At 35.2% G+C, this 24,187-nt stretch overlaps 1 protein-coding gene across 1 annotated transcript in view; it reads left to right on the top strand.

The window, feature by feature from the left end:
* Positions 1-24,187, top strand: part of LOC101892092 (5-hydroxytryptamine receptor 2A-like) — a 343,177-nt gene that overhangs the window by 28,038 nt on the left and 290,952 nt on the right. Inside the window, exon 3 of the mRNA XM_059125946.1 lies at positions 822-1,346. Coding sequence (XP_058981929.1) covers positions 822-1,346 — 525 coding nt within the window. The remainder of the gene's footprint in view (positions 1-821; positions 1,347-24,187) is intronic.

Here is a 24,187-nt window from a genome sequence, read left to right as displayed (position 1 = left end):
ATATGACAAAATTTGAAAAAAATTCGACCAAAGATATTCACTAGCGGTTCTTGATTTATAAGCAGAATAAAAAATATCAATTCCTTTGCATATATATTGTACCTATTTTGCTATATATCCGATTTCTTGGCTATCAGCATCACTGTAACGGTCAGAAGTGATCTTTTAATGTATTTGTGATTTGGCTGGGATTAAAAATATTCGCGGTTTAGTGGAAATTTTTCTATTTTCTTACATGAAAGTGAGGGTCTATTTTAGCCTCTAATTATTGTCCGATGGCCGAACAAATTGGTAGGTTTGTGCCCAGTCCTAAACTCTAACTCCATGTAAATTTCCGCGACGATTCATAATTGTGGCCTATAGAGCAACTGCAAAATCAGAAAAATTTTCTATTTTTGGTCCATTTCAACCCCTAAATATCATGCGATCATCTCCAAATACAATAGGGTTCTATTCTGACACAACTCCACCTCCATTTTCAATTTCGTGAGAATCGGTTCATAATTGCGACCTGTAGCTTGATTACAAATTAACATAGACAGATGGACGTACTGACATACATATCTAGATCGACTCAGATCGGAGAGATAGGAAGATCCATATATACTTTTCTATGTTGGAAACCAATGTGTGTTACATAATTGTTGGCCCAATCAAACTTATAATACCTCCAAACACATAGTGTTGTAGAGTATAACTAACGTTGTTAAATCACATTCAATTATTCAAGTTACTCAAATTTTTATGAAATACTATATCCCCTACAGTTTACTACTATCCCATAACAATTGAATATTTTCCATTATTGTTTTCACTTACAGATGCCCTGGATTACATATTCATTGCCAATGATAAAAATCCCAACACCTATGTTATATCACGACCACATCCAGCCGCAACAATATCTTCCACAACAACAATGGTGGCGAGGACAATGCCCACGATAACGTCCTACACAAATGTTGACACCACCAACAACAATCGTCTGGGGAATGCCGTGAGCGGCGTAGCCGCTTTAACTGCTGCCACTGTCACTGCCACATCCGCTATTATTGGCAGCAGCAATAGCAATAATTTACCTGCAACAGATACCTTCCCATCGCCAGAGTCCCTCATAGCGAACGACAATATGTACCAAAGTGTTGCTGTCGATTTGGGGTCACTGCTTATCAATGGTTCACTGCTGAACGACACAAGTCTGCTGGCAGACATTTTGAATGGCAGCGATGCCATGGGCGCCAATGCAACAGCTGGCAATGTTACCGCTTCAGAGGATGTTGGCGAACTGATACGAATGGCAGCCACATCAGTGGTATTAGGCCTTATGATCTTAATAACCATAATAGGTAAGTAACTGGAACATATTTTGATAGCTGTATATGATAACTGACAGGTTCAGGGATGAATGACCCAGTCTTTTACACCTGATTGAAGGCCATAAATAGGGAAATCAATCAAATGCGCTGTAGTCGATTAAATTTCATTTATGGCTTGCCATAAAGGTGTTGCATTTAAAACGGCAAATTTTATTGCCTCGGATATTTATGAACAGCAATAAATTTTATGTTTTTATATTTATCGAATAATATTGGCTGTCATAGATATAAAATTAATAATTATTGTGAGCATTAACAGAGAACCAGAAATGTAAAAGTTCATAAAATTCTACGTGATTTAGTAAACAGTTATGGGTCCTTAATAGTATTTTAATCTTGTTCAAAAATAAAGTATTGGATTTATGATTTTAACAGAATTTTTAACGGATTCTATCACTTATTTATTTATCTTCAAGGAATTACCAAATATCTAGGATTCTGGCAGTTTTTATTTTGCCAATAAATAGAACTCTTTATAAGGAAGAATTGTCCCAGAAGGCATATTGGCCAATGGAATTATACTGTTCGGAATCTATCCAATTGACCTACAGTTGTTATTTTTCCAATGAATAGATCTCTTCATAAGCTTTCCATTAATATGCGTATTGGATTGGAAAACATGTTTTAAAACGTAGTGCAAATGTCCTGTCACATATTGTTCAACTACACGTTAGTGCGTAACCGTAGCTAAACAGCCTTTTATAAATTTTATATTTAAAGTTATAGTTATTGTATATTCTAAAAAAAAATATATATATTATTTGATGAATAAACAGTTGAAAATAGTTTAAAACAAGCAAAAAAAGCAGTAAGTTCGGCCGGGCCGAACTTTGAATACCCTTCACCATTTCGAAAGAATTAGAAAATTTTCAAAAAAAAAAATAAATAATATAAAATCCATTAACAAATCTTTTGAAATCTTAAAAATACCCAATATCGGAAGGACCCAATATATGGGGTAAAGTACTCACAAAGAACTCCTTGTGTAGAATTTCAGAAAATTCCATTGAAAAATGTGGCTAAAATAATCAAAATACTGAATATCGATGGGTACCGTTATGGGGGGATATACGATATCGTGAACCTATATAGATATTTCTCTTCCAGGGCATAAAGTACTCACAAGGAACTCTTATTATGAATTTTCAGACAATTGCATTGCAAAATGTGGCTAAAATATTAGGTATTTACCTAATATCGGAAGGTGCCGTTATATAGGGGATATACGATATTGTAGACCGATATATCCCATTTTTAACTTGACCTGCTTGCAGACAAACGACAGATCTGTGCAAAATTTTAGCTTCCTGTCTTAATTCGTTTTGACTGTAGCGTGATTACAACAGACGGACGGATGGAAAGGACCAAAAGAATTATCCTGATCTAAAGATATCTCCAGAAATTGACATATACCTCGGAATTGGCCGGAACTTCGTATACTTTTCATGAGGGTTTTGACAAAAAAAAAACATAATCCCCTTAATTGAAACTGGTATTATTTTTGGGCACCGTATAATTTAATTTGATAATTATAATCTACATTACAATGATGCAATGGTGCAAGAAATCAGATACATCCAGGAAAAACCTCTGTAAAATGTTACCGTGATCAATTCAGATTTGGAACTAGCTTCAGTTCGATGGAAACTATACATCGACAGCGCTGTATATGTATGTTATACTTAAGCCTACTCAAATTATTCATTCAGATTTATATAGTTGCCATTCGATTTCCGCTCTAAATCCGCAATAAGAACGTGTGAATAACGATCATGTGAAGTGAATCATATCAAAAATTTACCGCACATAAATTTCCAACATAAATTTATAGTTTCATATATATTTTTTAGAGTTTCTTAAATGTGGTCATTAATCGAAATTTAAAATTCATTTGTCAATTATTCTTATTAAAGTTGTTTATTTGAAAATTAATAATTAGACCCCTTTCCTTTGCAAATTCTTACAACACGTACTTACAACCATAGCAATCATACCCTCACTAGGAAATACAACCAAACTGCAAATTTCTGAATACATTTCTCATAGCATCTAAGAGTTTAACTTTTTAGTTTTGGGGTAATTATTTGTCAGAAACGTCGATCTCGTGCCTGGGAAACCACTATTAAATTTTAAATCTTCTTGGTTTCATTGCTTAAATTTTAGGTAAATATCTTTGTAGTAGGAAATGTTACTTATTAAAAAAGCAAATTAGTTTCATTATTAAATTTACAGACTTCCTTGCCACCTACGCTCAGGCATTTGTAAAATCTGTTGATTTTAAGAAGATCTCCGCACCACTCCAGACTGTCACGGACAGTTTCCTCTTCAAAACGACAATAATAATTATGAAGACAAAAATGAAAAGAGGAAGAAGAAGAAGAAGAAGGAGACAACGAAAAAAACTCCCAAAAGCTTATATTTGCAAATCGGATATATTGACAAAACGCTGATTGAAAGCAATTCAAAAGCAGTACTCAAAAGTTAACAGCTTCTGTTGTCAATCAGTTCAAGTTAAAAGAGAAACACAAGGGAGACGTGATAATAGTATTAAGCTATTAATTTTTATGAATAACTTTTAAATGAAGTCATGTTCCACAGCAACAGCAACAACACCAGCACCAACAAAAACAGACACAACCCACAGTCAGATTACGTTTTTTTGGCCGAGGGAACGACCCCATCCAGTTGTTGTCATATTAATTTACAGAATTTGATACCATCATACCTTAATGGTGCCTGCGTGTGTATGTGTGTGTGTGTGAGTGATGCTTATAAACGTAACTGAAACTGAAACCAACTGAAATATTATGCTAATTACGAAAATTACTTTAGATGTTTATTCACATTCCGCCGAAATTCTATTATCTCTGTAATAGAATCAAATTATTTGATTTGCTAAATTGGGTGCAATGTGATGTGAATTTTTAAAATAAATTCATATGAAATTCCAGTATTTTTCTGTTCTACCCGGCATTTATGGGCACATAAATTCATTTTGGAAGCTGTAACTATTTACAAATTAATTTAAACACGAAGAGCATTAGAAAATTAAAAAAAAAACTAACCCCCAGTACTCAAAGTAACAGTATAGTTGGAAATACTTCTAATCGGTTTATGTTTTGACACATTCTCCATGTAATGGCAATAATGCTTTGGGTATGTGTATGTCCCAACAAGATTGTGTTAAAAATGGGTAACACATTTTTTGTACACATTTTACATCTACTTTTGTTAAATGTATTCTGATAACCTCCGCTGGAAATGATCCATAGGTAATTCATACATTTTTTAATGGAAATGAGTAAATGACAATTTTCTTTAGAGTCAATGGAATTATTTCTAAAATTTTTTGAATCTACTGGGTCTACAATTGATATTTTATTTTAAACACACAGTAGACACATTTTATATTGTTTTCATAAATGTTATGTACATTGCATTAGAACTCCGAATGAACTTTAAAATATATAGCCCCTCATTATAGGCCTCATAGAATTGTACACACAAGTCCAAATTTTTAGGCAGAAAAATTAAAAAATATGACCAATACTCTTCTATATCTAAAACCAAAATGTGGACCAATATTAATATTTTATGTCAGTAGCGTTTCTATAAATAGCAGCTTAAAATAACAAAATTTGGATATATTTTATAGAAAATATGATTACAACTTAAGAAAATATTTAAAATCGGGGTTAACCTTTAAATTGGGACTAAAGCGAAAGTGGACCGACATGACCTATTTTTTACCAATGATGTATTAAATGTTTTAAAATATGTCTCAATTTATTGGGGTCCTTTAGTATATGGTCAACTTTATACAAATCCTTAAAAAGGGTTGGCTTAAAAACCTGATTTCGATCTTAAAACAGAATACTGTCAAATACACTTGTCATTTTCTAAAGTCCATTGGATAGTGGAAACTGCTGACATTTCTAAGCCACTCGTCGGACAGCTGTTAAAATTATGACAGCGACAGCTCATTATATTGTTTACAAGCAAACAAACGCTTTTTGGTGAGAATATTTCAGAAAAAAAGTTATTCGTGACGGAATTTAAGCGTGGTAGTGTGTTTTCTTTACATTTGACAGGTGGCTATCGTTAGAGCTCTCCATCATTCAAATGTGAATAAATCTTTTGTGTCTCGTACCATCGCTCGTTCGTGGACCGAAGAAAACAGCAACATTAGCAAAACTTGTTCGAAAAGTAAAGAAGCGCCTTGATCGAAACCCGCGTCGCAGAGGCCGAAAAATGGCTCGTGATCTGCAGATATCGCAATATTCCATTCACAAATATTGAAAAAAGAGTTCGGTGTAAAGCATTTGAAAATCCAAAAAGTGCAAGAACTTAAATCGCAAAAGAAAGAAAATAGACTCAAAATGTGCACTTACGGTTGGCCACCAGAACTCAAACGCCTGCCATGGTGATGGTGTGGGCTACCATATAAGCCGATGGTCGCTCTCCGCTCGTATTGATCGACCGTGGCATCAGAATAAATGCCACGAAATCGCAAAAGATTCTGGAGGGTTTATTAAAGCCTTGGGCATGCAAACATTTTTGCCGAAGACCTTGGACATTCCAACAGGACTCGGCACCATCGCACTCAGTACACGCCACCCAAGAATGGTTACAAAATGAGGTTCCTCGCTTCATTTCCAGCGCACAATGACCACCAAAATCTCCGGATGCCAATCCGATGGACTATTGTGTCTGGAGTATTTTGGATAGAAGAAATAAGTTTGCACTAAAAAATACTAAGGAGTCGATCACCTCACGCAAGCGCTTCGCCGGGAATGAGCCAAAATACCGCAGAGCTACATTCGGGCATTGGGTGATAGTTTCATTGGACGTTTGAAGGCCATAATTCGTGCCAACGGTGACCAATTCAAGCAAATCTAAACATATTCCAAAATTTGTTGCTATTTCCGACATTTTTTGCTTTCATTCAATAAAATGTAAAAAAATTAAAAATTATGGCTTTTAACAATGTTGCATTTTAGTTGTCCTTATTCGAACAGCAGAGAGAGAATAGACATTTAGGAACCCCAAATATCAATCTTAAGCTGATTTGGTTGGTAATTGTTGCAGAAACTTTAAAATGCCGAAAATCGGGAGGTACCTTTATATGGGGTGCTATTATTTAACGTGGACCAATATTGCCCATTTTCCTTTCAATAACATACATTTTTGGGAGGAATTGAATAATGTGGACTCTATCGTGATTTCAACAGACACAAGGACGGACAGACAGACGGACATTGCTAAATTGCCTAATAATTTTATTTTGATCAGGAATATACTTTTTGGGATATCCGAAGAATATTTTGAGGTGTTGACGTTTAAGTAAAATTTAGGCTTCAGAACTTTATTATAAATAAATTTGTGAAATACTTTGGGAGTTTTTAAGCATATTTTGAAAGAAGGATCAAAAATTCAATTTTTTTAATTAGCTTGAAGGTTAATCTTTTCGACCGAAATTCCTCGTATTTTTGTCTTATCGAATTCCAACGAATCGTAATCGTAAAACTTCAAAAAATGTTGAACAGAAGGTTAGTTGGCCTCTCCGTTTAGATTACTTGGCAATATAAACTTTTAAAACGTCGATATACGAGTCTTCTATTTTTAGCTCTACTTTTATAATTTTCCGGATTTTCTTAGTCGCGTTTTGTGACCAATGTGCACTAGTAACACCCATAAAGACATACTACTTTTACAACGCCCTCATATATATGGTAATCATTCTTCTCGGAAATCTATTGAAAAAACTTTCTGTGCTACAGTTGTTCGCATTTTGTTAATTCTCACATTTTCTCAAATTTCCCCTTTCTCCATTTGTGCCAAATATCATCTGCAATACAACCTGTTGCAGTAATTCAAAACCACTTGAATTGGAATTTCAAATTAATTTTGGGGAAACAGTAAAAGGTTGTGCCGTATCGTATGACTCCAAACAACGAGGTGCTGTTCTAAATTAGAAGGGGTTATATTGCATATTTATCCTTTCCCCAAGTCACTTAACATTTTTTGGTGATTCTCCCTGGAATATAGATAGCACGGAACTTGAAATTCCCCATCAAACTTTATAAATAATATTTTTTCGCTCTCAATACTGGATTATCATCAGGCAATCATGGGGTTGCTCTAATGTGTGCTTCAATCGATTAATTGTTTTTTTTTTTTTTTTTTTTTTTTGTACCAAGAAGTGAATGGGTGTGGTGTTGTAAATTGCAGTAAATATTTTGGTTTTTCTTTTTTTAACAATTTCATTTGTTTTTTCTTTGCCTCCAGCCACCACTATCTATTGATTGGCTTTTGAAAGGGTTGAACGCCAGTCGTCGTGTGATTAATTCTCACAATTGCAATTTCCGCAAATTGATTACATTTTAAAATGGTTAAAAATTTCCCAATATCATTTCCAAGAATATGGCCACTACCCACAATATGCGCTACCAACAGTTTACCGCTTATGGCTTGTGGAAATAAAAAATTTATATCATTAATTTAAGATCCCCAAACCAAGGGGGAAAATATCCTGGGTTTCGTTAAGGGTTTGAAAAAGACGAAAAGAAACAGGAAACCGTTACAATTTAGGTAAAATATGAATGGGCAAATGTACATTGAAACACTTAGGGTTGAAGGGTAACGTTTAAAGTACATTCAATTGCAAAACAAAAAGTTTTTCGTTTTTATTTTGTTTAAAAATTGATACAGTGTGCAATAACGGATTACTTAGAGCCATGCCCTTGTTTATACCCTCCACCATAATATGAAGGGTATATTAAGTTTGTCATTCTGTTTGTTACACCTCGAAATATGCATTTTAGAAAAGACCACAGAGTATATATAATTTTGATCAGTATAAAATTCTATGTCGATTTAACGATGATGTCTGTACGTCTGTTGAAATCACTCTAGCTTTTCGACGAATTGAAGCAAGTTGATAAAATTTTACTCAAATGTGTGTTTGGTCTGCAGGACTTTTGGTACTGAAAATGGGTCCATGTCTAGGTATAGCCCCCATATAACTTTACCTCCTTATATTCTGTATTTTGCTGATTTCGCTGCCATTATTCACCAAAGTTGTTCCAAACTTCGAATTTTAATGGGTAAAGCAGCCTACGACAGACAATTGTATGTGCAGGTCAACGTCTTCATATAGCCACCCCCCACGTAACGGTACCTCCCGATATTCGGTATTTTGATAATTTTAGTTTTTAATTGTTTTAAATGTCGTATATGAAGTTTCTATGTCGGATAATTGTCTATGCAGGTCCGGGCCTTTGTATAGCTCCCATTATTCACCGGAATTGTTTCAAATTTCGTATTTGAATTGGTACTACAGCCTATGACAGAGAACTGATTATGCAAGTCTTTGTATAGCCCCCGAATATCGGTTTCTCCCTATATTCGGAATATTGATGATTTTAAATGCATTATTCAACGGAATTGTTTCAAATTTTATAATGCAAGTTGGTGTTTGATGCTACAACCTACGATATAAAATTGTCTATGTAGGTCCAAGTCTTCATATAGCCCCTCCTCCCGATATTCGGGATTTTGATGATTTTAGCGGTATTATCTTTCGGAATTGTCTCATATTTTGTATTTGAAGTTCCTCATGGATACTACAGCCTACGACAGAAAATTATCTATGCAGGTCGTATATTTATAATCGATTTTGTAAGAATTTAATATTAACGTTCAAGATAGGGCAATAAATTGATTGGGACAAATATCGTCTACATTGAACTGGTTTTTGATATAGCTCCTATAGAACCCTAACCCCGATTTGGGAGATTCTCAGTATTTAGGAAAAAAATCTACAGAATTTGATTCCTAAGGAAATAGAACTTTAACTCTTTAAAAAGTATACTGTGAAGAAATCTGAAGGAAATAGAGCTCTACTAATGTGAAAACACAAGAAATACCGATGGTTAACCATAAAATTTAATTTTTGCACTTTTAATTTCTCTATATTAAAAAAATCAACGTTCTCTGTTTTGTGTTGACAAATGCGGTTCTAAAATTAACCAAGTAAAAAAGTAGCTAAGTCCGGCCAGGCAGAAATTTTAATACCCTACAAAATTTTGGAGAAACAGGAAAAATTTCCAAAAAAAATCGGTTGAAAAATACAGGTGAAATGAAACCTGTTATATGGGGGCTATACGAAGACGTGGACCTTGTAGTACCCACTACGAGCTCCAAATATGAAATTTGAAAATTTTGAAACAATTCCGGCGAATAATAACAAAATAATAAAAATACAGAATATGGGTAGGTATTGTTATGTGAGGGCTATACCAAGACACAATTTTGCGTCATAGCTTGCAGTATCCCAAAAACTTTAAATACCAAATTTGGAACAAAAATCGGTTAAAAAATGTCGCATAAATCATCATAAGGAAGGTACCATTATATAGGCGCAATACAAAAGCGTATACCAACATGGCCCATTTACGAACTTAACCTGCTGGCAATATTCATAGGTGTGCATAATTTTAGCCTTGTATTTTAATTTTACACTGATCAACAATATATATACCTTATTGGACATGAGTATTTCGAAGAGTTACAAACGGAATGACAAAGGAAAGGTCAAAAGTCGAGTAACAAAAAAAGTTTATATTTGGAATTCATGTGAAGCAGATCATGCCAACTATGAACCTTATTTGAATGCGTATCACGACTGTAAAGTAGTTACAATTTGGAAACCATATATTAAAATATAAAATATATTAAAAAAAATATTTGTTGGAGCAATAAATATTCCGGCACGATTTTCACCAAATGGAAAAATTCAGTTGAATATGAAAAAATCTATTCAATTTGGGCTGATATTATATATATGCTGAACAACAACCTTAAATCGGTTGAAGATATATAAAAATCTGAACCAATCTCGATAAAGGTTGGCAGAGGTATTTTTGAACTGTATCTGATGTCTAGTATCAAACATTATTTTATTACGCATGTGCGGAATTTTAACACCAAACCGGATGAAACATATGTATATAGGAGCTATAACTATATCTGATTTTCTGCAAATGGGATGTACCTTCTTCTAGACTGAATTCGGTGGGATGTATCAAAATTCAGGTCATTTGGCCATTTAATGCATTAATGCGAAATTGGTTGAAGATATTTATGGGAGCTTTGTCCAAATCTGAACCGATCTCGACAAAATTTGACAGAGGTATTTACGAGCAGTATCTGATGTTCGGAACCAAATACCATTCTTCTGGAGTGCATATTACGCATGTGAGGGACTTAAAACCCCAAATCGAATGAAATATATTCATATGGATTTTCTCCAAATTTGATATACTTGCTTCTAGACTGAATTCGGTCGGATATACAAAAATTCTGAAATCGGTTGAAGATATATATGGGAGCTATATGCAAATCTGAACCGATCTTGGCAATATTTGATGCATGTATATGATAACTGGTACTTAATATCATTGCTGTCGAATGTGGGAGACTTAAACACCAAATCCGATTAAACCTATATAAGAGAGCTATAGCTATATCTCAACTGATTTTCTCCGAATACAATGTACATGCTTCTAGACTGAATTCGGTCGGGCTGAAATTAGCCATTTGGTGCACAATTAACCCGAAATCGGTTAAGGATATATATGGGAACTATATCCAATCCGATCCAATTATCACCAATTTCGCTCTTGAGCCAAGCAAAAATTGTTTGGAAAATTTCAACTCAATCGACCTTGATTTCGTTCACAAGAATACACGGACAGACATATGGACAGATGGACTGGCATGCATAAATCGACTCAGAAAGTGATTCTATGTATGAAGATCCTCGAAATTATTTATGGGTCTGTCCCGCTCCCTTCTCCGTGTTACAATCAAATGCACAAAGACATAATACCCTTACCACTATGTGGCGTAGGCTAAAAAAAGGCTACAAGAAGTCACATGCAGTATTATTATACATCCTTAAAATACAGTAGATATCGATTCAGATTAAAATAAAGCTGCTATAAACCAATTTCTTCCGATCTTAAATTTACACCGCTGCAATACGCTTTCAAACCCGATCATAGTTGATATGATATACTTCACATAATTTCCCAATGAAAACGTATATTTATCAGGGGTAGCTCAGCTAAATATAAAATACAACGTGCGACCTTCCACGAACGTGCAGTGATTTAATTGGTGGATCGTCTATTTTAACAACCCCAAAAAATTCATATATCATAGTCGGAACCCCTGAATGTTTAAATATTTCGAGTACATTCTATTGTTGTTCTCTTTTTTTTTATCCCAACATCTTGACATTTTCCCCTTGCCATACGTACTTTAATCGACTTAAAACCGAGTAACGCTCTTCAATATTCATATTGAATTCTTTGGCATAATGCGAATCTTTCCATTTACTATGACCTCTAGTGTTGGATATTTAAGTGGTCATTCATATGGACACATATACATACAGTCAAACATGTGTGATGTGCGTATGTTGTGCAACTTCTTCTTCAGCATGTGAAATGTGAAAGCCAGAATCCTATTTAAGAAACATTTTATGTAGGATGACTTGCATGCATAAATTGTCTCACAAACACACGCACCCATACACGCATACAACATCAAATGGAGAGTAAATGTCCTGCCTATATGGTTGAGATTGTTGTAATAAAAGTACAACGCAAAATGGAATAATAAATAATTCAGGATGAAACAAAAACACACAAGGAATACATTGAAGCTGGAGAGCAAAGTGATGGCTACTACAACAAAAGGGAGTATAAATAGGTTCATTATTCTTGGTCCAAAGAAAAAAATACTGATGAAGAAGACAGTACCGACAACAAACAGCAACAACAATAATTCCAGTGAGTGTTGGCTGTTTTGTAGTTCTGCCATTGCCTTCAATCCAAGTTCATTCATTTCATCCAAATGATGTTTCTTGTCTGCAGCCGATTTCCAAGGCATTCGATATCAACACATCAAATTCCAGTCTGCCAGCCTGCCTGCCTGCCTGCAACTTGTCCAGCTTAGCAGCCATCCTTCAATGGCATTTCGGATAATTCTCTTTGGCGTCCGTCCCCATTTGCTGGGCTAAGTACATTTAGCAATTTTTCTTATTTGTTGCCATTATCAGGTCTCCCTTGCTGTCTCTGATTCTGTTTCTGTTTCTGCTACTGATTCGTTGTTCGTGTGGTTGTGGTGGTTGGATGGTCGACGGACGTTTTCGGACCTTCTTGTTTGAGTTGGTGATTAAAGCTGGATTACCTTCTACATGTTTACACTGTGTGCTCTTAGGCTCTGACTTTTGTTGCAAGATTACTTTTCATTAGAGTTGTAAGAAATGTGTTGCCGTTAGGCGTGCATAAGGGGGGGTGGATGGGAGGATACATGGGCCTAGTTATAACAAATTGCCGCACATTGTAAAGTATCTTTAAGGAGAGCGCCTCAAATTACACACACAACCTAATCCCCAACATAAGTCCTATAATTACATATATTACAAAAATTGTGTGTTCAAAAAAAAAATTAACCTTTTCACAATTTAAATGGAACCAACGAAGAATTAAAAAAGGTGTCTTGGAATTTTCAAAGAACCCTTTTTTCAAAAGAACAAATGTTCAACGAACGTGTCTGTGAAAAACATAGACGTGAGTATTATTTCAATGTGCTTCAACTAATTTCCAAACATGTTATCAAGAATCCGCCTTACTGGTGGCATTTCAACCCCAAATGAAGCCACTTAATATTCTTGCGGTGGCTGTTCTATTTTATGTCTCCATATTTGATAAACATATTAATGGCGCTTTGCAGCTTTGTACATTATTAAAATTGTATTACCGGAAATCTGATAGTTACCTATTTATCCAAAAAATGACTAATTGTGTGATGGCCTGTAACGGAATTTTCCACACCACTTAATTTAGTCTTCATAAACGGGACAAGTTTGAAGACTTGATATGGAGTTATTCCGATTGCGTGATTTAAACCATTTGGTGTAGCTATAAGTGTGTTGCAAGGCTCATTGTTGTGATAATATTCTTCAAAGTCACATTGGCTCATTGTATGACAGTAACAAAGAAACGAGGGCAAACACAGGGCGGGTTTGATTATATAATACCTAACACCATTTTGCATAGGGTAAGTGTAGCAGTAGTCGGCACTTTTAGGATTTTCGCGGTTTCAATCGTTTACTATTCCGAGCGGAACTTTTCAATTGTTACACAGTTAATTAATTCAGATTCGGCATTTTGTATAGATTTTGTAATAATAAATAAAGTTTTTATAACTTTTTATTAAATTTCATAAATTTGGAGTTTTATTAAAATAATGCTTTTGCGCCAGTAGTCGGCACCACTTGATAAGGAATTTCATAGACAAAAATGTAATTTTTATTAGAATAAATCATTTTTTCTTAGCGAGTAACGCTCTTCAATATTCATATTGAATTCTTTGGCATAATGCGAATCTTTCCATTTACTATGACCTCTAGTGTTGGATATTTAAGTGGTCATTCATATGGAAGATAGCTGATATTATATTCGAAGCAAACAAAAATTTCTTTTTACATTTTTTTCATTGATTTGAGCTTAAAAATTAAAAGTTCCGACTACTGGGATATGCCGAACTTAGGCACACTTACGCTATTCAGCAGTTCGGTCAGTAACAAATATAAGTTAACTGAATGCATATCACGGCTTTAGAGGGGTTTAACTTCGAAATTAGATAAAACCTTATATTTATCATAATCTATTTTCAGAACAGTGTTGGCTTATTTGTTCGGGATACTGTAGTATTTTGTTAGACTCAATCCCATTATTGTTGTGTTTTTTATAAAATTTAGGTATCAGGCATTTTTAACCTATACATGACCTCTGGTAAAAAAAATATTGTTTTCAATATTTTGGCCCATTCCCGGCGAAGCGCTTGCTTGAGGTGATCGACACATTGGTATTTTTTAGTGCCAACCTTGCTTTCCAAAATACTACAGACACAGTAGTCCAACGGATTGATATCCAGAGATTTTGGTAGCCATTGTGCGCTGGAAATGAGGCGGGGAACCTCATTTTGTAACCAGTTGGAATGTCTTAGGACTGTGCCCAAATGTTTGCGTGCCCAAGGCTTTAACACACCCACCAGAATATCTTCGCGATAATATTCAGCATTTATTCTGATGATACGGTCGATTACTTTGAGCGGAGTGCGACCATCGGCTGTTATGGAGGCCAACTCCATCGCCATGGCCGGCGCTTGAGTTCTGGTGGCAAGTAAACACGATCATTTTGTTTGTTTACAAACTGCTTGACAACGAATGTTTCTCATCGGAGAAAACCAAATTCGGCAGTCCACCACTTTCGGCCAAGCGAAGCAACTCTTTAGCTCTTTTGAGTCTATTTATACCCTACACCACAAGGTGGTCAGGGTATTATGTCTTTGTGCATTTGTTTGTAACATGGAGAAGGAAGCGAGATAGGCCCATAGTTACTTTTGAGGATCTCCATAGAATCATTTTCTGAGTTGATTTATGCATGTCAGTCCGTCGGTCCGTCCGTCCGTCCCTCTGTCCATGTATTTTTGTGAACAAAATGCAGGTCGCATTTATTATCCGATTGAGATGAAATTTTGCACATATCATTTGTTTGGCCCATGGACGAACCCTATTGATATTGGAAATAATCGGTCAAAATTTAGATGTAGCTCCCGTATAAATGTTCGTGCGATTTGCCATTTATTGTGCACCAAACGTGTAATATCAGCCCGAATAGTATGGAATTTTGCACATATATCCAAATTAGGCCTAAAATAAGTATGCCAAATTTGATCGAAATCGGTTCAGATATAGCTATAGCTCCCATATATATTGTTCATCGTATATGTTATTTTTGTCCTCCGCATCAAATGCAGCTCAGAAATACATTTGCTAACTTTTATCGAGATCGGTTGAATGGGATGAAATTTGGCACTTACACTCAAAGTAGGCCTGAAAATAAGTATGCCAAATTTGATCGAAATCGGTTCAGATATGTCCATAGCTCCCATATATATTGTTCACCCGATTTGTTATTTTTGTCCTCCGCATCCGTAATATGCACTCTGTAACAACGATATTTGGGGAAATATATCAAATGCAGCTCAGAAATATCTTTGCCAAATTTTATCGAGATCGGTTCAGATTTGGATATAGTACCCATAAATGTCTTTATCTGATTTTCTTTATCTGAAGTTTTCTTCCGTCCACTTCCTTGACGTCGGGCTACGCTACCAGTATCACGGTAACGAGCGATGGTACGAGACACAAAAGATTTATTCACATTTAAGCTCTAACGATAGTCACTTGTGGTTTTCCAGTCAAATATAAAGAAATCACACTATCACGCGGAATAATTTTAACAGCTGTCGTACGGGTGGCTTGGAAATGACAGCAGTCTGAAGTTGGTTGCAGTTTTTTCGTCTCACAATGTAGAGTTCTAGCTCTAGTACAATATTTAGTATTTTTAGTATATTTTAAGTACGAATTGCAAACAACAATACCCTTTCTGATCCTCGCACCTATGGAATCCAACATGCAGAATTTCAAGATTTCAAGTTTTTAGTACTTTTTAGTACGAATATCGCAAAAGCTTCATCATATCTGTTCTCTCGTATTAGTAGTGACCACCATGCTGAATTTAAAGATCCTGGCTTCATAGACGAACAGAATGCAAAACATTGTTTTTAGTTATATTCAGTACGAGTTTCCAAAAAAAAAAAAACACCTAAACGCACACCCGTAACAGCTGCAATTTCAAGATTTTTATATGAATAACGAAGAAAAGTATGTTTACCATCGCCTATGCTGGTTTTATTGACCTCGCTTTAAAAATAAGTTTTTCATTTAACTACTGTTAAAATAACTTGCGTGACATAAAAAAGATTAATTTTTCTTTTCACAGAAATAAAACATTTAATAAACGAATTTAATTTTCCTTTGCTTCCATTGCCTTCATCCAATATGTTAAATATTCCACGAATTGAAATGACGGCAACAGTTGCTAGTGGCTTAATGCCAACGCCGCGGCGTAGGCGCTTATCAAAACCAGTTCGATCTTAATGCCTTCATATCGGCGTCAATCAAAATTTATTTCATTTCAGATAAACTTTTTCAGTTTTGAGTTTATTTCGTAGGATTGTTGCTTTGCTGCACGGCCAGATTTCTCTGATTTCCCCTCTGGCCAACAATAACAGCAACACCAATTTCGAATGCACAACAAGTGCGGAATGGCTCACCGTGGAATGGCTTGGCATTAAAGTTTAATATTCACTTTTTATATTGCCTGCCTCCGCCCCTCCAGAAAAAGTGAAACATTGGCGAAGACTCCATTCACCATCACTACCACCTACCTCGAAGCAGGCAATGCTGAGAAAGACGCAACAAAGTTTTACAACTTAATTCCGCAAAGAGGGAACTTAAATGTTAATAGGACTCTGGCGCTTCAGTCATGCCGGATGTCTTCCACCACTTCTTTACACTCTTTACTGACAAATTGAAAGTGACGATAGATTGGGGAATATGCCTGAACCATCATTCGGACGTGTGTATGTTTTCAAATTGATTTTTTTCTTTCTTTTTCACTGCTGGGTTTTTTTGGTAATGGAGGTAATGGTAAAACAAGAATTGACAGAGATGGCCTAACTGTGCGATGGTCGAATTTAAGATATCTAATACATTTACTGCAATTGTATAAAATTAGAGGATCTTGCTATATATCAGTGATTTTTATGTCCAACACAACATTATGATATACTTCAAACAAATTCTTAACATAGAGGAATATTTGGTTAAGTAGAATTTTTATTGAAATATAATTAAAACAACAATTTAAAAGTTATTAAAAAGCACTGCAGTCGGTTAAAGTTTTTGAAGGGTTTGAATTGAACTCGAAATCTTATGATTTGTGGGCGAAAACATTTTCCACAGTGCGTACGTATAGTGCCTATAGAAGTTGGGATTTTGAAATTTTAGTATATGCAACGTTCTTAGTGATAGATTTGCGATAGAAAGGTGATTTTGGAAATGTGTAATTTAAGCGCACGACAAGTATTAAATATCACTTTATTTGATACAGTTTGGGATTGGGTGAACAGAAAGTGCTTGAAATCTGATATTTGGTATTAGGGTCGGAGTTAATGTGGAGCCCGGACATATAAAGCAAAGACGTAAAACTATAAAGACTGGACAAAATGCATATGGGCTTTAATTTTTCTATTAGGTAGTAGATGGCAGGCAGCATAACAGAAATGCATTGGAAATTTTAGAAAAATATATTGTTCCGATATAGCCGAAAAATGGCGGAAATACGCGAAAAAATATCAGGTATGATAGACATGCTCTCAAAAATCTATTCCCGAACATTTCCTTGTACATTGGATCGATAAAAATCCACAACAAACCTTTAAAAGTGTCAGCTCTGTTAAATTATAACATAATGCTATATCACGATATCGTGACATAACATATTTTTCGACTGCCAACGCCATCTATTGAAGAAAACTGACAATGTAATGTCCCATCTTATCATATTATATGTCTTTGTATAAGGGCAGTTTTGGAAATGTGTACTATAATTGTTTAAAAAATACTGAATATAGTAATATTGTATACAGAGTGATATCAAATAACTAAAACAAAGTCAAAGCCCATTTTCTTTCTTTTTTTTTATTTTATTGAATGAATGCAAAAATGTCGGAAAAAGCATCAAATTTTAGAATAAGCTTATTTTGTTCTAATTGGTCATCGCGAATTATGGCCTTCAAACGGCCAATGAAACCATCACCCGCTACCCGAATGTTTCTCTGCGGTATTTTGGCTCATTCCCGGCGAAGCGCTTGCTTGAGGTGATCGACATTTTGGTATTTTTTAGTGCCAACCTTGCTTTCCTAAATACTCCAGACATAATAGTCCAACGGATAGGCATCCGGAGATTTTGGTGGCCATTGTACGCTGGAAATGAAGCGAGGAACCTCATTTTGTAAACAATCTTGGGTGGCGCGTGCTCAGTGCGATGGTGCTGATTCCTGTTGGAATATCCAAGGTCTGCGGCCAAAATGTTTGAGTGCCCACACATTTATTCTGACGCCACGGCCAATTAATATGAGAGGAGAGCGACCATCGGCTTTTATGGGGCCAACACCATCACCATGGCCGGCGCTTGAGTTCTGGTGGCCAACCGAAGGTGCACATTTTCAGCTGACCTCTTTGGCAAGTAAATACGATCATTTTGTTGGTTTACAAACTGCCAAATTCGGCGGTTCACCACTTTCGGCCAAGCGAAGCAACTCTTTAGCTATTTTGAGTCTATTTTCTTTCCGTTGCGGTATAAGTTCTTGCACCTTTTGAAATTTTAATGTCTTTACCCTCAAGTTATCATTTTTCAATATTTACCGAATGAAATATTGCGATATGTTCAGCTCATGAGCCATTTTTCGGTCACTGCGAGGCGGGTTTCGATCAAGTCGCTTCTTTACTTTTCGAACCATTTCTGCTGATGTTGCTGTTTTCTTCCTTCCACTTCCTTGACGTCGGCCTACGCTACCAGTATCACGGTAACGAGCGATGGTACGAGACACAAAAGATTTATTCACATTTAAATGCTGGAGTGCTCTAACGATAGCCAGTTGTGGGTTTCCCACCAAATATAAAGAAATCACACTATCACACTTGAATTCCATCACGAATAAATTTTTTTCTGGAAATTTCTCACCAAAATGTTTTTTTTTCGCTTGTAAACCATATAAAAAGCTGTCACTGGAATAATTTTAACAGCTGTCGGACGAGTGGCTTAGAAATGACAGCAGTCTGAAGTTAATTGCAGTTCTTTCATCTCACCCTGCATAAGGGCTGTACCAAAACGTGGGTATCTATAATTTATGCTAGTAGCGTTTCTAATAATAAGACCTCAAATAACAATTAAATATGGAAACTCAAAGAATACTTGCACTAGGGTTTGGAATGGTCCATATATAAAATAATGCCGAGAAAAATGTTTAAATGTTCGAAAATGAACTAGAAAAAAACACGTAAGTTCGGCCTGGCCTAACTTTTAATACCCTCCACCATTTGCAAAAAAAATGTAAAAAAGGCAGCTGAAAAATGTCGCTAAAATTTTAAAAATTCCGGAAATCAGGTAGCATAGTTATATGGTACTAGCAGAATTTTGCATAAACCCACAAAAAGTACGGTTTTAAGCCCACAAGTGTGTTCTAATATATATGAATTTTATTATTTATACTCTACACCATATAGTGGTAAGGGTATTGTCTTTGAGTATTTGTTTGTAACATGGAGATGGAGGCGAGATAAACCCATAGTTAGTTTTGAGGATCTCCATAGAATCACTTTCTGAGTTAATTTATGCATGTCAGTCCATCCGTCTGTCCATGTATTTTGCGGGTCGCGTTTATTATCCGATTGAGATGAAATTTTCCAAAAAATATTTGATTGGCCCTAGGACGAACTTTATAGAAATTGGTGAGAATCGGGTTAACTTTAGGTATAGATATCTTCGACCGTTTTCGGATTAATAGTTCACCAAATGGCCAATACCAGTCCAAATAATCTGAATTTTAGCACTTCCGACCGAATTATGTCAAGAAGCAAGTATATCAAATTTGGTGAAAATCTGTTGAGATATAGCTATAGCTCCCATATATATGTTTCATCCGATTTGTTATTTTAGTCTCTCATATACCCTCCACAGCAATGCTGTTTTTTTACCAGATATCTTATAGAGCTCGGGAATACTTTTACCAAATTTTATTGAGATCGGCTCGGATTTCGATGTAGCTTCCATATATACTTAATCCGATTTCATGCTTAATATGCAAATAATGGCTAATATCAGACCAAATAAAGTACATTTCGAGACGTAAGTTTCCATTTGGCTCGGGTTCGACACACACGTTTTTAATATAATCCTTCTCGAAGTGATGTCATAGCAATGTTATTTGGTATAAAAGATAAAAATGTATCCGTCATATTTGGGAAAAATCGATTTAGAATGTACTAAATATACCTAGTGGTGTGCGGTATCATATAGTCGGCCCCGCCCGATATTTGACTTTTCCTTACAATTCCTAACTTTGTATCAAAATAAAAAAAATGTTGTTGGTTATTCGATTTTTTTTATATAGTCACATCTCCGAGATTGGTTTCCTTTCCATTCCCATGAAGTGCCACATTAAGATCACCTCTGATCGCATCGATACCCATATTGTTTATTCTACTGCACTGGCAGAAGTCAAAGACAGAAATAATTACAAAAATTTTGTTGCAGCAATGCGTCAACGAATTATTTTTCTCTAATTTATTTGCTTTCATCATCGTAATCGTCTCCACCATCGCCGTCATCATCATTTGGCGCTTTTCCTTTTGGTGTTGTTTTCTTAACTGCCAATATATAAAGCGAAGGCCAAATGTCTTGCTTCCCCCATGGGAATCGATTTAAATGAATTTTCGCCAAGTTTGTGCCGAGTCAATTTGTGCAATTAAACATTGTAATGATTTGGAAAAGTTTAAACAATCGAGCTGGTGTGCTGCCGCCACTCGCCTTCTGTCATTACTGCCATTGATACTCGAGCGCCGGAAACTCAGTAACTATTAAGTTGCTGCGAATTGCAACATTGCTCTCGACTCGACTCGACTTAAATGATAATGGGCATTGTGGAAATGAGCAAACTTTATTTGAAAAGATGGAAAACAAAAAAACAAAAGCAAATGAAACAAAAAACTTAATATAATAAGAGAAGTATTGAAATGGTTCTAGCAGCGCAAATTAATTAAGACCGTTTGTTCTTGTTATTCTTTTTTTTTTAATTTTTATTGCCGACATTTACTGAAGTTCTCATGGGAAATTGATTGAATTAATATTTGCAGAGCACTCTTAAGGTATGAATGTTATTTTAACACTCCAGTACTTAACAGTGAGTGGGCAAATGGTAAACTGGTTGGGAATGATGGTAGTTCTGTTAATAGATTAAGCCTTCCCGAACGGAGGTAGTCTAACAAAGAAACTAATGCTATAAAAGACTATTAATAAAAATGACAAAAGTAAAGGTTTTTTTTTAACATTTAAACCACACGTTTGTCACATATTGCCTAACACAATCTATTAAATTCATACTTTAAATTATGATTTTTAAGATTTCACAATTTATGACACAAAATTGACTGATTTTCGCAATATTCTAATTCTGGACATTGTTAGCTGAAATATAATGCAAATAAGATGTCACTAAATTCTCTACATTAATATTATATTCCATTTATCTGCCCATGCAGGGTGAGATGAAAAAGCTGCAACCAATTTCAGCCTGTTGTCATTTCTAAGCCATTCGTCCGACAGCTGTTAAAATTATTCCAGTGTTATTATATTATTTACAAGCGAACAAAAGCATTTTGTTGACAATTTTCTAAAAAAAAATGTTATTCGTGACGGAATTAAAGCGTGATAGTGTGTGTTATATTTGGCTGGAAAATCAGGTACTCCAGCTTTTAAATGTGAATAAATCTTTTGTGTCTCGTACCATCGATCGTTACCGTGATACCGGTAGAGTAGCCCGCGTAGCGCTACTTGATCGAAGCCCGCGTCGCTGTGGCCGAAAAATGGCTCGTGAGCTGAACATATCGCAATATTCCATTTGGCAAATATTGAAAAATGCCATAGAAATTCCAAAAAGTACAAGAAATTACACCGCAACAGAAAAAAATAGCCTCAAAAGAGCTAAAGAGTTGCTTCGCTTGGCCGAAAGGCCACCAGAACTCAAGTGCCCGCCGTGGTGATGGTGTGGGCCACCATATTAGCCGATGGTTGCTCTCCGCTCGTATTGATCGACCGTGGCATCAGAATAAATGCCGAATATTGCCGGGAATATGTCAAAATACCGCAAAGCAACATTCGGGCAGCGTGTGACGGTTTCATTGGCCGTTTGAAGGCCATAATTCGTGGCAAAGGTGGCAAATTTGAACAATTCTGAACTTATTCTAAAATTTGATGCTATTTCCGATTTTTCATTCAATAAAATTAAAAAAAAAATGTGAGAATTATTGTGTTTGACTTTGTTGCAGTTTTTTTTTATCTCAACCTGTATAGCTCCCAAATAAACGATGTCTCAACTAGAACACAATTTTAAATTATAAATAAAACACAGATATTAAAAAATCGATAAATGTTATTATATCGTAAAGTAGATAGAATGAGGTTATGTATGGAACAAAATATCGTACAAATGGCAGCCACGTTGAATGCACCCACGCGATCTTCATTTTTAATTTTTAATGACCGTTTTCCACAAATGCTGCGGTAGTTCATAAATGCTGCGGTAGTTCATAAATGCAGCGTCAAATGTCCTCTTTTAAGGCTTGAGTCGTCGTCGGCTTATTCGCGTAAAACATCAACTTAAAAAAAATCCCAAACAAAACAAGTAAAAAAGCACTTAGTTTGGCCGGATCGAACTTTGTATACCCTCCATCATTTAGAACGTATTTGGCAATTTTCAAAAATATAAAAAACTCCGTTAAAATCTTAAAAATATCGAATGGTGCCATTACATTAGGGTATACGTCGACGTGGCAACTTGCATAGGCAACTTTTGTCATAAGCCACTACAATATTCTAATGCGAAATATGTGGAGGTACCATTATATGGGGTCTATACCAAAAAGTGAACTTGCACAGACAATTTTCCGTCATAGACTGGAGTATCCATTAGGAATTTCGAATATCAAGTTTAAAACAATTACTGTGAATAATGTTCCTAATATTATCAAAACCCGAATATAGGGAGGTATCATTATATGGGGGCTATACCAAAACGTGGACCAGACATGTTTCTGTCATAGGCTGGAGTATCCATTACGAATTTCAAATACCATATTTTATGCTTATAAAGAATACATATACGTTGTGGGGTCTAAAAAGTCTATTTACAAACGGATGACAAACTTAATGTACCCTCCATACTATAATTTAGGGTATAAAAAGTTGGTTATAATTTCACGATTACTGTTTGCGCTTAACCTGCCTCAGATTCATAAAAAAGTTCAATGATCCTTCCATAGCAAAAACCGTAATATTCTCCAAAATGGGATAGATTTCGCCACATCCGATCACATTTAGCCTAGACTTAAGTACTTTAAATTTGGTGAAAAACAGTTTAGATACAACTATAGCTCCCATATATATGTTTCATCCGATTTGGTGTTTACGACGAATAAAGGAGAAAGTAATAGTTACCGATGTATGGCAATTGATTTAGTTTGATGTAAAATAAACTCGAATTCCGCTGGAGCTCTATTAAAATTTTTTTATCACTATTGAAGGGGTGGTCGCTCCTCAAGTAATTGATCGCTTCAACAAAAAGTTTTCATGATAAAGAAATTAAATTTTAACCCAATGTAAAAACAATCCAGAAAAAAGATTTTTTTAGGCATAAAGGACTTTTTAGGCATTTTTAGGTGTAAAGGAAAAAATGACATATGTAAATTTGATTAAAAAATATATCCAATTTCCAACATCATTTAGTTCCTCACAAAACCTTTTAAACAATAGGATTTCACAATTAAATTTTAATATTTCAGCATTTGTAACAATTTAATACATGCAATTTTTACTAATGTCAAACAATTCTCTTTTTTCTTCTTCTTTCTCTTTTACGGTCACTGACATTGCAACATTCGAATGGATTTAATTTGTGTCTCTGTGTCATTTGGGCATGTACAAAAAAACACAAAATTGTGTTGTTGCTACTTTTGTTGTAATGTGACATCTGTTGATTCCATGACG

The sequence above is a fragment of the Musca domestica genome, unplaced genomic scaffold (assembly GCF_030504385.1).
Source record: "Musca domestica strain aabys unplaced genomic scaffold, Musca_domestica.polishedcontigs.V.1.1 10, whole genome shotgun sequence".
Taxonomy (NCBI): Eukaryota; Metazoa; Arthropoda; class Insecta; order Diptera; family Muscidae; genus Musca; species Musca domestica.
The sequence above is the reverse complement of the archived record's forward strand: the minus strand, read 5'-3'. Positions and strand labels throughout refer to the sequence as shown.